The following is a 13,292-nucleotide window of genomic DNA, read 5'->3' on the forward strand; positions in this document are numbered from 1 at the left end:
GAACAGTGTATAGGCAATTCCCTTGGGCCAATTAATCAATTACTTTACCAGTCAGAAGGTGGGTAATTTCTTTCTTTACATTGTAGTTTATAGCTTTATCTCTTCATGAGTCCACTTTGCCTTTCACTTTTCCTCTTTGTTGAGCTTTATTTTCAGCAAATGCATGCATTCGCCTCTGAAATGGGGAGAAAAAAAAATTGCAGTGTACTCAGTTAAAAGATAACCACACAAGAGACAGCAACTCACAAAATGGAACAAACTAGTGACTCTATCTCCCCCCAATCATAGATTCATGGACACAACATTTTTACCCTCCAAATCCTACTTTAGGGTGCCGCGGCATTAACCTGAAACTCCATTGTCTGGAATGATCAAGTAGATTTTTATTTTCAATAACCATAATCATAGAGAATTAATGAGAGAAGGTCATTTACCTGTTTCTGTAATTCCTCAAGAACTCTATTTTAACCTACCACTTAAACCTTCACTTCAACCTGATCAATTATGTATGTAAAGCATAACATCAAATACAAATACACAATCAATTGGATTGAACAAAACACCTCTTAAGTGACCTATTCCACTACCCCTTCTTCCCAGTCCAAAACAAAAACAAACACAGAAAAAATAATAACTTATAAAGGGAGCTAAGAAACCGAATAATTTACCTGCTGACTCCAATCCTTCTCAACCTTCCCTTATTCCAAACAATGTTTGATGTGAATATCCTCGAGCTAGGGATAATGGGATATACTATGTTCTAGTCGATAAATTATTGTTAGATAAATGAAATTGAAATCCCTAATAAGCTAATGGAGTATTCTATTTAGATTGGAAGAGTGTGGAGAAACATGTTCAAAAGCATTTAAAAAGCCAATGTGATACCTTGTGGTTAGGTGCTCACAATAGAACAAACCAGTGACTCTGCCTCCCCCAACCATAGATAGCATAATGGCCGCAACATTTTTACCTTCGAAATCCTACTTTAGCCTTTAATACAACCAGATCAATTATATAAAGCAGAATATCATATACAAATAGGCAATCAACTGGATTTAAGAAAACACCTATTTAAGTGACCTATTCCCACTGCCCCTTCTTTCTTAGCCCAAAACAAAACAAACACAGAAAAATAAGAACTTATAAAGCAGGATAAGAAACCACAACATTTAACTGCTTACCACAATCCTTCTCAACCTCAAGCTAGGGATTCTCTGTTGTAGTTGGTCAGTACAGTTTAGTGCTGTTTCCTAATGTGATGGTTGGTTGAATGATGGCCGATCTAACTTCTTACACTAACAACGTTCAACCTCCTTGTCTAGATATTAACCACACGATAGTGCAACTCACAATGGAACAAACCATTGACTCTGCCTCCCCCAACCATAGATAGCTTCATAGGCTGCAACATTTTTACCCTCCAAATCCAACTTTAGCCTTTAATACAACCTGATCAATTATATAAAGCAGATTATCATATACAAATATGCAATCAAATGGATTTAAGAAAACACCTATTTAAGTGACCTATTCCCACTGCCCCTTCTTTCCCAGGCCAAAACAAAACAAACACAGAAAAATAATAACCTATAAAGCAGGATAAGAAACCACAACATTTAACTGCTTACCCCTATCCTTCTCAACCTCAAGCTAGGGATTCTCTGGTCTAGTTGGTCAGTACAGTTTAGTGCTGTTTCCTAATGTGATGGTTGATTGAATGATGGCCGATCTAACTTCTTACACTAACAACGTTCAACCTCCTTGTCTAGATATTAAACCACTGTGACAAGAAGTGACTTGAATTTTCAGGTTAATAAAAGTGCACAATGCACTATAACCCCATCACGAAGTATTATGACAAAATAAATGAAAGATAACCACACAAGAGAAAGCAACTCACAAAATGGAACAAACTAGTGACTCTGTCTCCCCCAATCATAGATTCATGGCTGCAACATTTTTACCCTCCAAATCCTACTTTAGGGTGCCGGCATTAACCTGAAATTCCATTGTCTGGAACGTTCGAGTTGATTTTTATTTTCAATAACCAATGGTAATTAATAGAACGACCGAACAAAGAATCTGGCACTCTGCAATAAACATCAAAGATTACTGCCATGATCCTACCATGTAGAGATGATGTTGATTTCATAAAGGCAATGAACAGAAAACAAGCAGGAACAAGATGCTTAGATGGGTATGATACAATTTGTCTCTTAATTCTGTTACCTGTGCTGCCAACTTTTGGAGCTTTAGGCTGTCAGCTTCATCTCCATCCTCATCATCATCCGCCATTTCTCTATCAGACCCATCCTCGTCATCATCACTTTGAAACCCATCTATCTCGATCTCATCTTCAGCTTCATCTGCCTTTGCAGCTTCTGAAGATATAGAAAATGATATCAAATACTAAAAGAATATACCATCTAAAGTGCAAATGAAACAAATAGAAAAACCAGTATAGGAAAAACATGGTTACTTACCAGCAAGTTGATCCTTGTATGCAACAAGGAGATCAAGAATAGCCATAAAAATGCCCTCTAAGGCTGCTGCTGGCATTTGATCAGCAGGAAGACTGAGCAATGATGTCAAGCCCAAGCAGCAAACCTTCTTCTCATGCTCCCTGCAATACCAACATGCCCTCTAAGGCTGCTGCTGGCATTTGATCAGCAGGAAGACTGAGCAATGATGTCAAGCCCAAGCAGCAAACCTTCTTCTCATGCTCCCTGCAATACCAACATGGCAAGAATTAGAAACCCATCAATTTTTTAACTTTGTTTTTCTTATGCCTTTTACATCTCTCCACAAGAACTACAAGACCAACATATTGCTACCTTTTGAAATTAGCCCGAGCTCCACTTTTTTTAGTTTGTTGTAGCATATGGAACCAGAGATTGAAGATCTCTGTAGCAACACCAAGCTTTTGCAGTATGCTCAGCGTAAATGAAGGGTTATAGTAAAGAGCATCAGCAATCTGTCAATAAGAAACAAACTTAGAAGTTATTTCACAGGAAAAGAAGGCCACAAACCATGTTTATAGACTGGGAAAGGGAAACAAATGAATATGTATAAACCGAGAAATATTTAAGTATCTTACCACTTGGATCAGGAGGCACTTCAAGTATGGTGTTTCACTTCGATGCAGACGTTCTATTGAGATTCTGAGATATGGCTCAACCCAGTGATCGACCTGTCCTTTGCAGTTCTGGAATAGAACTTCAATGAGCTTAGGCGCAGACTCAATGTCACTATCTTCTAAGTGTTTGTCAGCCATGATCTGCAAAGAAAAGAAAGAATAAATAAATCCATAAAAGAAATACACTTCACTTGCCAATCGTCAGCAGATTAAAGAAAAGGGTACATTTCTAATAGAGGCATTAGCTTACAGTTGAGATCATGTTCAGTGCTCCTCGACATATAGTTGTCCAATGGAACCAATATGTCTGCAAAATAAAATGAAGTGTTTAATACATGTTAAATGCATGCATGAGGTGAAGTTCTCTGGGACAATATTAGTAAAGTTACCACAAACCATCAAATATAAAAACAGGAGAAAAAATACAATTAATCAAAATATAATTAGAGCAGAGCTCTTAACAAACTTACTTGGGAAATAATCAATAGCCCCGTCTGCAAGGGCCTCCATCATTAATGGCCAGAGACTCCACATGTTCATTGATATTTTTGGCGAGTAAAATGTCATATACGAAACAATCTCCAGAACCTCTTCATAGACATCTACAGAAGTATAGATTGACTAAAATCAGGACTTTAATTTATTATTCAAATCAAAGAGGGAGGAAATGCTCAAACATTTTGACAGAGAAAAAAGAGAGAGGAAATGCTCAAGGAAGCAAATTGTACCTTGTCCATCAGACGTAAGCATCCTACGCATGATAGGGAAAAGTGTTGGCTCAATCTGTTCAAAAAGATGTGGAAGCCGACTCACTGACTCAAGGATTGTGCTTATGGCACGCAAACAACCAACTGCAGCTAAGGCACCAGGGTCATCAGCTTCCGCGGTGTTTATACATTTCCAAAATGCAGCAGCCTATAACAGCAACTATATTAGGGTACAAATGGCAGATCTGAATTGCATAAAACTGCACTATGAATTATCTCTCACCAGATTCTGGCATAATCCAAGAGCATAAGGAGCCATCTCCTCGCCAAACTTGTCAACAATCGTCTCGAGGGTCGAAACAAGATCTTCATTCTCAACTTCATTCATAAGTTTGAAGAACTCTGGAAGGAGAAATTTGGAGGAAAAGTGAGGGAGATAATCAAATATTTTTAGCCAAGAGAAAACAGGTGAATTGGGATCATCACTGACATACCATCAAGTAACTGAGGAAGTATAGGGCGGATTACATCCAAATCTGCATTAAAACAAAAACACCTCAGTATGAAATTGATGGTATAAACTCTATGATGCAAAGTAAAGATATCAACAAAATTTACCTTCATGAGACCACTTTTCCTCTCTGTTGAGCTTTATTTTCAGCAAATGCATTCATTCGTCTCTGAAATGGGGGAAAAAAATTGCAGTGTACTCAAATAAAAGATAACCACACAAGAGAGAGCAACTCACAAAACGGAACAAACTAGTGATTCTATCTCCCCCAATCATAGATTCATGGCCGCAACATTTTTACCCTCCAAATCCTACTTTAGGGTGCCGCGGGATTAACCTGAAATTCTATTGTTTGGAATGTTCAAGTTGATTTTTATTTTCAATAACCATAAATCATAGAGAATTAATAAAGAAGGTCATTTACCTGTTATATTCTTATCAGTTTGTAGTTCCTCAAGCTCTCTATTTTTACCTACCACTTATACCTTCACTTCAACCTGATCAATTATGTACGTAAAGCACAACATCATATACAAATACACAATCAATTGGATTGAACAAAACACCTCTTAAGTGAGACCTATTCCACTACCCCTTCTTCCCGGTCCAAAACGAAAACAAAAACAAACACAAAAAATAATAATAACTTATAAAGGGAGATAAGAAACCGAAAAATTTACCTGCTTACTCCAATCCTTCTCAACATTCCCTTATTCCAAACAATGCTTGAAGTGAATATCCTTGAGCTAGGGATATACTATGTTCTAGTCGGTAAATTGTTAGACAAATGAAATTGAAATCCCTAATAAGCTAATGGAGTATTCTATTTATATTGGAAGAGTGCGGAGCAACATGTTCAAAAGCATTTAAAAAGCCGATGTGATACCTTGAGGTAAGGTGCTCAGGTCAGCCCTGTTACGTGGTGGTTGCCAGTGTGATGGTTGATGGCAGATGTAACATCTTACACTAACAGTGTTCAACCTCCATGTAGATATTAAACCTCTGTCAAAAGATCGAGAACAGACCAACACAAGACTGAACAGACCTACACAAGACTTGAATTTTCAGGTTAGTAAAACTGTAAAAGTGCACTATAACCCCATCACGGAGTATTAATAGAATACAAATATAGAAGAAACTAATCATGATGAGGAACAGTGAATAGGCATTCTCTTGGGGCAATTAATCAATTATTTTACCTGTCAGAAGGTGGCTAATTTCTTTCTTTACACTGCAGTTTATGGCTTCATCTTTCAGTGAGTCCACTTTATCTTTCACTCAACCCACACGAGAGAGCAACTCACAATGGAACAAACCAGTGACTCTGCCTCCCCCAACCATAGATAGTCTCATGGCTGCAACATTTTTACCCTCCAAATCCAACTTTAGCCTTTAATACAACCTGATCAATTATATAAAGAAGAACATCATATACAAATATGCAATCAACTGGATTTAAGAAAACACCTATTTAAGTGAACTATTCCACTGCCCCTTCTTTCCCAGCCCAAAACCAAACAAACACAGAAAAATAATAATTTATAAAGCAGGATAAGAAACCACGACATTTAACTGCTTACCCCAATCCTTGCTAGGGATTCTCTGTTGTAGTTGGTCAGTACAGTTTAGTGCTGGTTCCTAATGTGATGGTTGGTTGAATGATGGCCGATCTAACTTCTTACACTAACAACTTCAACCTCCTTGTCTAGATATTAAACCTCTGTGTCAAGAAGGGATCGATAACAGACCTACAATACTTCAATTTTCAGGCTAGTTAAAGTGCACAATGCACTATAACCCCATCACGAAGTATTATGACAAAAAAAAAAAAAAAAAAAAAAAAAAAAAAATTGTAAGTGAATAGCTTTATTTTCAACAAATGCATGCATTCGTCTCTGAAATGGGGAGAAAAAAAAAATTGCAGTGTACTCAGTTAAAAGATAACCACACAAGAGACAGCAACTCACAAAATGGAACAAACTAGTGACTCTATCTCCCCCCCAATCATAGATTCATGGACGCAACATTTTTACCCTCCAAATCCTACTTTAGGGTGCCGCGGCATTAACCTGAAATTCCATTGTCTGGAATGATCAAGTTGATTTTTATTTTCAATAACCATTAATCATAGAGAATTAATGATTACCTGTTTCTGTAATTCCTCAAGCTCTCTATTTTTACCTACCACTTAAACCTTCACTTCAACCTGATCAATTATGTATGTAAAGCATAACATCATATACAAATACACAATCAATTGGATTGAACAAAACACCTCTTAAGTGACCTATTCCCACTACCCCTTCTTCCCGGTCCAAAACGAAAACAAACACAGAAAAAATAATTACTTATAAAGGGAGATAAGAAACCGAAAAATTTACCTGCTTACTCCAATCCTTCTCAACCTTCCCTTATTCCAAACAATGCTTGATGTGAATATCCTCGAGCTAGGGATAATGGGATATACTCTGTTCTAGTCGATAAATTGTTAGATAAATGAAATTGAAATCCCTAATAAGCTAATGGAGTATTCAATTTATATTGGAAGAGTGCGGAGCAACATGTTCAAAAGCATTTAAAAAGCCGATGTGATACCTTGTATTTAGGTGCTCAGGTCAGCCTTGTTAAGTGGTGGTAGCTGGTGTGATGGTTGATGGCAGATCTAACTTCTTACACTAACAGTGTTCAACCTCCATGTAGATTATAAACCTCTGTGAAAAGAGTGATCGAGAACAGACCTACACAGTACTTGAATTTTCAGGTTAGTAAAACTGTAAAGGTACACTATTACCCCATCACGGGGTATTAAGAGAATACAAATATAGAAGAAACTAATCATTTTTACCCTCCAAATGCTAATTTAGCCTTTAATACAACCTGATCAATTATATAAAGCAGAACATCATATACAAATATGCAATCAACTGGATTTAAGAAAACACCTATTTAAGAGAACTATTCCACTGCCCCTTCTTTCCCAGCCCAAAACCAAACAAACACACAAAAATAATAATTTATAAAGCAGGATAAGAAACCACGACATTTAACTGCTTACCCCAATCCTTCTCAACCTCAAGCTAGGGATTCTCTGTTGTAGTTGGTCAGTACAGTTTAGTGCTGGTTCCTAATGTGATGGTTGGTTGAATGATGGCCGATCTAACTTCTTACACTAACAACGTTCAACCTCCTTGTCTAGATATTAAACCTCTGTGTCAAGAAGGGATCAATAACAGACCTACAATACTTCAATTTTCAGGCTAGTTAAAGTGCACAATGCACTATAACCCCATCACGAAGTATTATGACAAAATAAATGAATTTGTAAGAGAATACAAATAGAGAAGTTAATCATGATGAGGAACAGTGTATAGGCAATCTCTTGGGCCAATCAATAAATTACTTTACCAGTCAGAAGGTGGGTAATTTCTTTCTTTACATTGTAGTTTATAGCTTTATCTCTTCATGAGTCCACTTTGCCTTTCACTTTTCCTCTTTGTTGAGCTTTATTTTCAGCAAATGCATGCATTCGTCTCTGAAATGGGGAGAAAAAAAAATTGCAGTGTACTCAGTTAAAAGATAACCACACAAGAGACAGCAACTCACAAAATGGAACAAACTAGTGACTCTATCTCCCCCCCAATCATAGATTCATGGACGCAACATATTTACCCTCCAAATCCTACTTTCGGGTGCCGCGGCATTAACCTGAAATTCCATTGTCTGGAATGATCAAGTTGATTTTTATTTTCAATAACCATAATCATAGAGAATTAATGAGAGAAGGTCATTTACCTGTTTCTGTAATTCCTCAAGCTCTGTATTTTAACCTACCACTTAAACCTTCACTTCAACCTGATCAATTATGTATGTAAAGCATAACATCAAATACAAATACACAATCAATTGGATTGAACAAAACACCTCAGTGACCTATTCCACTACCCCTTCTTCCCGGTCCAAAACAAAAACAAACACAGAAAAAATAATAACTTATAAAGGGAGCTAAGAAACCGAATAATTTACCTGCTTACTCCAATCCTTCTCAACCTTCCCTTATTCCAAACAATGTTTGATGTGAATATCCTCGAGCTAGGGATAATGGGATATACTTTGTTCTAGTCGATAAATTATTGTTAGATAAATGAAATTGAAATCCCTAATAAGCTAATGGAGTATTCTATTTAGATTGGAAGAGTGTGGAGCAACATGTTCAAAAGCATTTAAAAAGCCAATGTGATACCTTGTGGTTAGGTGCTCACAATAGAACAAACCAGTGACTCTGCCTCCCCCAACCATAGATAGCATAATGGCCGCAACATTTTTACCTTCGAAATCCAACTTTAGCCTTTAATACAACCTGATCAATTATATAAAGCAGAATATCATATACAAATATGCAATCAACTGGATTTAAGAAAACATCTATTTAAGTGACCTATATTCCCACTGCCCCTTCTTTCCCAGCCCAAAACAAAACAAACACAGAAAAATAATAACTTATAAAGCAGGATAAGAAACCACAACATTTAACTGCTTACCACAATCCTTCTCAACCTCAAGCTAGGGATTCTCTGTTGTAGTTGGTCAGTACAGTTTAGTGCTGTTTCCTAATGTCCGATCTAACTTCTTACACTAACAACGTTCAACCTCCTTGTCTAGATATTAACCACACGATAGTGCAACTCACAATGGAACAAACCATTGACTCTGCCTCCCCCAACCATAGATAGCTTCATAGGCTGCAACATTTTTACCCTCCAAATCCAACTTTAGCCTTTAATACAACCTGATCAATTATATAAAGCAGATTATCATATACAAATATGCAATCAAATGATTTAAGAAAACACCTATTTAAGTGACCTGTTCCCACTGCCCCTTCTTTCCCAGCCCAAAACAAAACAAACACAGAAAAATAATAACCTATAAAGCAGGATAAGAAACCACAACATTTAACTGCTTACCCCTATCCTTCTCAACCTCAAGCTAGGGATTCTCTGGTGTAGTTGGTCAGTACAGTTTAGTGCTGTTTCCTAATGTGATGGTTGGTTGAATGATGGCCGATCTAACTTCTTACACTAACAACGTTCAACCTCCTTGTCTAGATATTAAACCTCTGTGTCAAGAAGGTATCAATAACAGACCTACAATACTTCAATTTTCAGGCTAGTTAAAGTGCACAATGCACGATAACCCCATCACGAAGTATTATGACAAAATAAATGAATTTGTAAGAGAATACAAATAGAGAAGTTAATCATGATGAGGAACAGTGTATAGGCAATCTCTTGGGCCAATCAATCAATTACTTTACATTGTAGTTTATTGCTTTATCTCTTCATGTTTCCACTTTACCTTTCACTTCTCCTCTTTGTTGAGCTTTATTTTCAGCAAATGCATTCATTCGTCTCTGAAATGGGGAAAAAAAAATTGTGGTGTACTCAATTAAAAGATAACCACACAAGAGAGAGCAACTCACAAAATGGAACAAACTAGTGACTCTGTCTCCCCCAATCATAGATTCATGGCTGCAACATTTTTACCCTCCAAATCCTACTTTAGGGTGCCGGCATTAACCTGAAATTCCATTGTCTGGAACGTTCGAGTTGATTTTTATTTTCAATAACCAATGGTAATTAATAGAGCGACCGAACAAAGAATCTGGCACTCTGCAATAAACATCAAAGATTACTGCCATGATCCTACCATGTAGAGATGATGTTGATTTCATAAAGGCAATGAACAGAAAACAAGCAGGAACAAGATGCTTAGATGGGTATGATACAATTTGTCTCTTAATTCTGTTACCTGTGCTGCCAACTTTTGGAGCTTTAGGCTGTCAGCTTCATCTCCATCCTCATCATCATCCGCCATTTCTCTATCAGACCCATCCTCGTCATCATCACTTTGAAACCCATCTATATCGATCTCATCTTCAGCGTCATCTGCCTTTGCAGCTTCTGAAGATATACAAGGTAGAAAATGATATCAAACACTAAAAGAATATACCATCTAAAGTGCAAATGAAACAAATAGAAAAACCAGTATAGGAAAAACATGGTTACTTACCAGCAAGTTGATCCTTGTATGCAACAAGGAGATCAAGAATAGCCTTAAAAATGCCCTCTGAGGCTACTGCTGGCATTTGATCAGCAGGAAGACTGAGCAATGATGTCAAGCCCAAGCAGCAAACCTTCTTCTCATGCTCCCTGCAATACCAACATGGCAAGAATTAGAAACCCATCAATTTTTTAACTTTGTTTTTCTTATGCCTTTTACATCTCTCCACAAGAACTACAAGACCAACATATTGCTACCTTTTGAAATTAGCCCGAGCTCCACTTTTTTTAGTTTGTTGTAACATATGGAACCAGAGATTGAAGATCTCTGTAGCAAAACCAAGCTTTTGCAGTATGCTCAGCGTAAATGAAGGGTTATAGTAAAGAGCATCAGCAATCTGTCAATAAGAAACAAACTTAGAAGTTATTTCACAGGAAAAGAAGGCCACAAACCATGTTTATAGACTGGGAAAGGGAAACAAATGAATAGGTATAAACAGAGAAATATTTAAGTATCTTACCACTTGGATCAGGAAGCACTTCAAGTATGGTGTTTCACTTCGATGCAGACGTTCTATTGAGATTCTGAGATATGGCTCAACCCAGTGATCGACCTGTCCTTTGCAGTTCTGGAATAGAACTTCAATGAGCTTAGGGGCAGACTCAATGTCACTATCTTCTAAGTGTTTGTCAGCCATGATCTGCAAAGAAAAGAAAGAATAAATAAATCCATAAAAGAAATACACTTCACTTGCCAATCGTCAGCAGATTAAAGAAAGGGTACATTTCTAATAGAGGCATTAGCTTACAGTTGAGATCATGTTCCAAAGGCTCTGTTGGTAGTCTGGTTCCTTGCAAGTAAGGAAATGTTCAGTGCTCCTCGACATATAGTTGTCCAATGGAACCAATATGTCTGCAAAATAAAATGAAGTGTTTAATACATGTTAAATGCATGCATGAGGTGAAGTTCTCTGGGACAATATTAGTAAAGTTACCACAAACCATCAAATATAAAAACAGGAGAAAAAATACAATTAATCAAAATATAATTAGAGCAGAGCTCTTAACAAACTTACTTGGGAAATAATCAATAGCCCCGTCTGCAAGGGCCTCCATCATTAATGGCCAGAGACTCCACATGTTCATTGATATTTTTGGCGAGTAAAATGTCATATACGAAACAATCTCCAGAACCTCTTCATAGACATCTACAGAAGTATAGATTGACTAAAATCAGGACTTTAATTTATTATTCAAATCAAAGAGGGAGGAAATGCTCAAACATTTTGACAGAGAAAAAAGAGAGAGGAAATGCTCAAGGAAGCAAATTGTACCTTGTCCATCAGACGTAAGCATCCTACGCATGATAGGGAAAAGTGTTGGCTCAATCTGTTCAAAAAGATGTGGAAGCCGACTCACTGACTCAAGGATTGTGCTTATGGCACGCAAACAACCAACTGCAGCTAAGGCACCAGGGTCATCAGCTTCCGCGGTGTTTATACATTTCCAAAATGCAGCAGCCTATAACAGCAACTATATTAGGGTACAAATGGCAGATCTGAATTGCATAAAACTGCACTATGAATTATCTCTCACCAGATTCTGGCATAATCCAAGAGCATAAGGAGCCATCTCCTCGCCAAACTTGTCAACAATCGTCTCGAGGGTCGAAACAAGATCTTCATTCTCAACTTCATTCATAAGTTTGAAGAACTCTGGAAGGAACGCAAGGCAAACACAGAATCAACCCGTACAGGAAGTTCAGGATCACGCATTCCAGCAACAACACTATGTAATGCTTTAACAACAGTATTAGCATCTGAGAATTCAATATGAGCATATTGTCCAGCAACCCACGCTGCCTAGTATTAAGAAGAAAAACAGAAAGATCAGGAAGATGATAACAGGTTTAAGAAAAAAATTAGAAACATTTACAATCAATACAGCAAGGATCTAGTCCAACAGCTTCATTGCTTTGAAGCCATAAGGGTAAAACAATTTCAGTTCCTTTATAATTAGACATTTAAAATTCATGACAAATGAAGTCCAGCAGAAAATGTCATACCATATACATATAAGCATCTATATAAAGAATTTCACCAATAATCCAAATACATGTGTGTAAGTGTGTGCGCGCGTACAGAAAACTGCTTGTGTGGAACTGAGAAAGACCTTTTAGTTATTTTGGGTTTTCTTGTGCTGATACCCCCAAAAGAGTTCAAATACTATACTAACAATGGACCATGTAATGGGAAAAGGCAAAGAAAACAAAGACAATAGTTCTTGCCATTTGCCAAATCAAATGAAACAAATTGCATTTTATGGATTCACCCATATATCCCTGCCAACTAGAACACAATAAAAACCATCAATGAATTCAAATAAAAATTGATTTATGGACAGGTTCAATTGACAAGGATCCAAATTGCAGAGCAATAGACACCTAGAACCAAAAAAACACACCTTGGCTCGAAGATGACCAACAGGACTGCTAAATTCTGGAAAAACATGCTGTAAAAGCATCCGCTCAAGCTCAGACTTGTACGGCTCAGTTAGTTTCAGTTTATCACATAGTATCCCAATTGCAAGGAGGGCACCATCCTTAAGTTCAAATTCATTAATCAAAGAGCACCAATAAGAGAAGGTCATTTACCTGTTAATTTCATATTAGTTTCACTGTACAATTCTTCAAGTTCTTTATTTTCCACCTTCCACTTAGCCTTTAATACAACCTGATCAATTATATAAAGCATAACATCATATACAAATACACAATCAACTGGATTTAAGAAAACACGTATTTAAACCTATTCCACTGCCCCTTCTTTCCCAGCCAAAAACAAAACAAACACAGAAAAAATAATAAATTACAAAGAGGG

General features: G+C 37.0%; 1 protein-coding gene, 1 long non-coding RNA gene and 1 pseudogene across 5 annotated transcripts; all 3 read right to left on the bottom strand.

Moving 5' to 3' along the window:
* Positions 1 to 2,126: 2,126 nt before the first annotated feature.
* Positions 2,127 to 13,062, bottom strand: LOC109162607 (annotated as a pseudogene).
* On the bottom strand, positions 3,163 to 4,384 carry LOC109162621 (importin beta-like SAD2). Of its 4 annotated transcripts, XM_019311315.1 has the most exons (6): positions 4,327 to 4,384; positions 4,127 to 4,245; positions 3,865 to 4,051; positions 3,607 to 3,738; positions 3,387 to 3,443; positions 3,163 to 3,277 (listed from the first exon to the last, which is right to left on the bottom strand). In XM_019311315.1, the coding sequence occupies exons 2-6, from the start codon at positions 4,229 to 4,231 to the stop codon at positions 3,267 to 3,269; spliced, it is 492 nt and encodes a 163-aa protein (XP_019166860.1). In that variant the 5' UTR covers positions 4,232 to 4,245; positions 4,327 to 4,384; the 3' UTR covers positions 3,163 to 3,266. The 4 variants fall into 4 exon arrangements, with proteins under 4 accessions (XP_019166860.1, XP_019166863.1, XP_019166870.1 ...); XM_019311318.1 differs by lacking the exon at positions 4,327 to 4,384 and having other exon boundaries at positions 4,171 to 4,246; XM_019311325.1 differs by lacking the exon at positions 4,327 to 4,384 and having other exon boundaries at positions 4,134 to 4,217.
* Positions 7,427 to 8,077, bottom strand: LOC109162663. The gene is made up of 3 exons (XR_002051139.1): positions 8,024 to 8,077; positions 7,760 to 7,886; positions 7,427 to 7,632 (listed from the first exon to the last, which is right to left on the bottom strand). It is a non-coding gene; the product is annotated as an uncharacterized LOC109162663 (long non-coding RNA).
* Positions 13,063 to 13,292: the final 230 nt, after the last annotated feature.

This window comes from Ipomoea nil, unplaced genomic scaffold (genome assembly GCF_001879475.1).
Source record: "Ipomoea nil cultivar Tokyo-kokei standard unplaced genomic scaffold, Asagao_1.1 scaffold0302, whole genome shotgun sequence".
NCBI lineage: Eukaryota > Viridiplantae > Streptophyta > Magnoliopsida > Solanales > Convolvulaceae > Ipomoea > Ipomoea nil.

Excerpts from the sequence above, each read along its gene's own strand:
- LOC109162621 (XM_019311315.1), bottom strand. The coding sequence starts at position 4,231 with ATGAATGAAGTTGAGAATGAAGATCTTGTTTCGACCCTCGAGACGATT. Across the intron at positions 4,052-4,126 it reads TTGGATTATGCCAGAATCTG|GCTGCTGCATTTTGGAAATG; the intron begins GTGAGAGATAAT and ends TTGCTGTTATAG. Across the intron at positions 3,444-3,606 it reads GGCTATTGATTATTTCCCAA|ACATATTGGTTCCATTGGAC; the intron begins GTAAGTTTGTTA and ends TTTATTTTGCAG.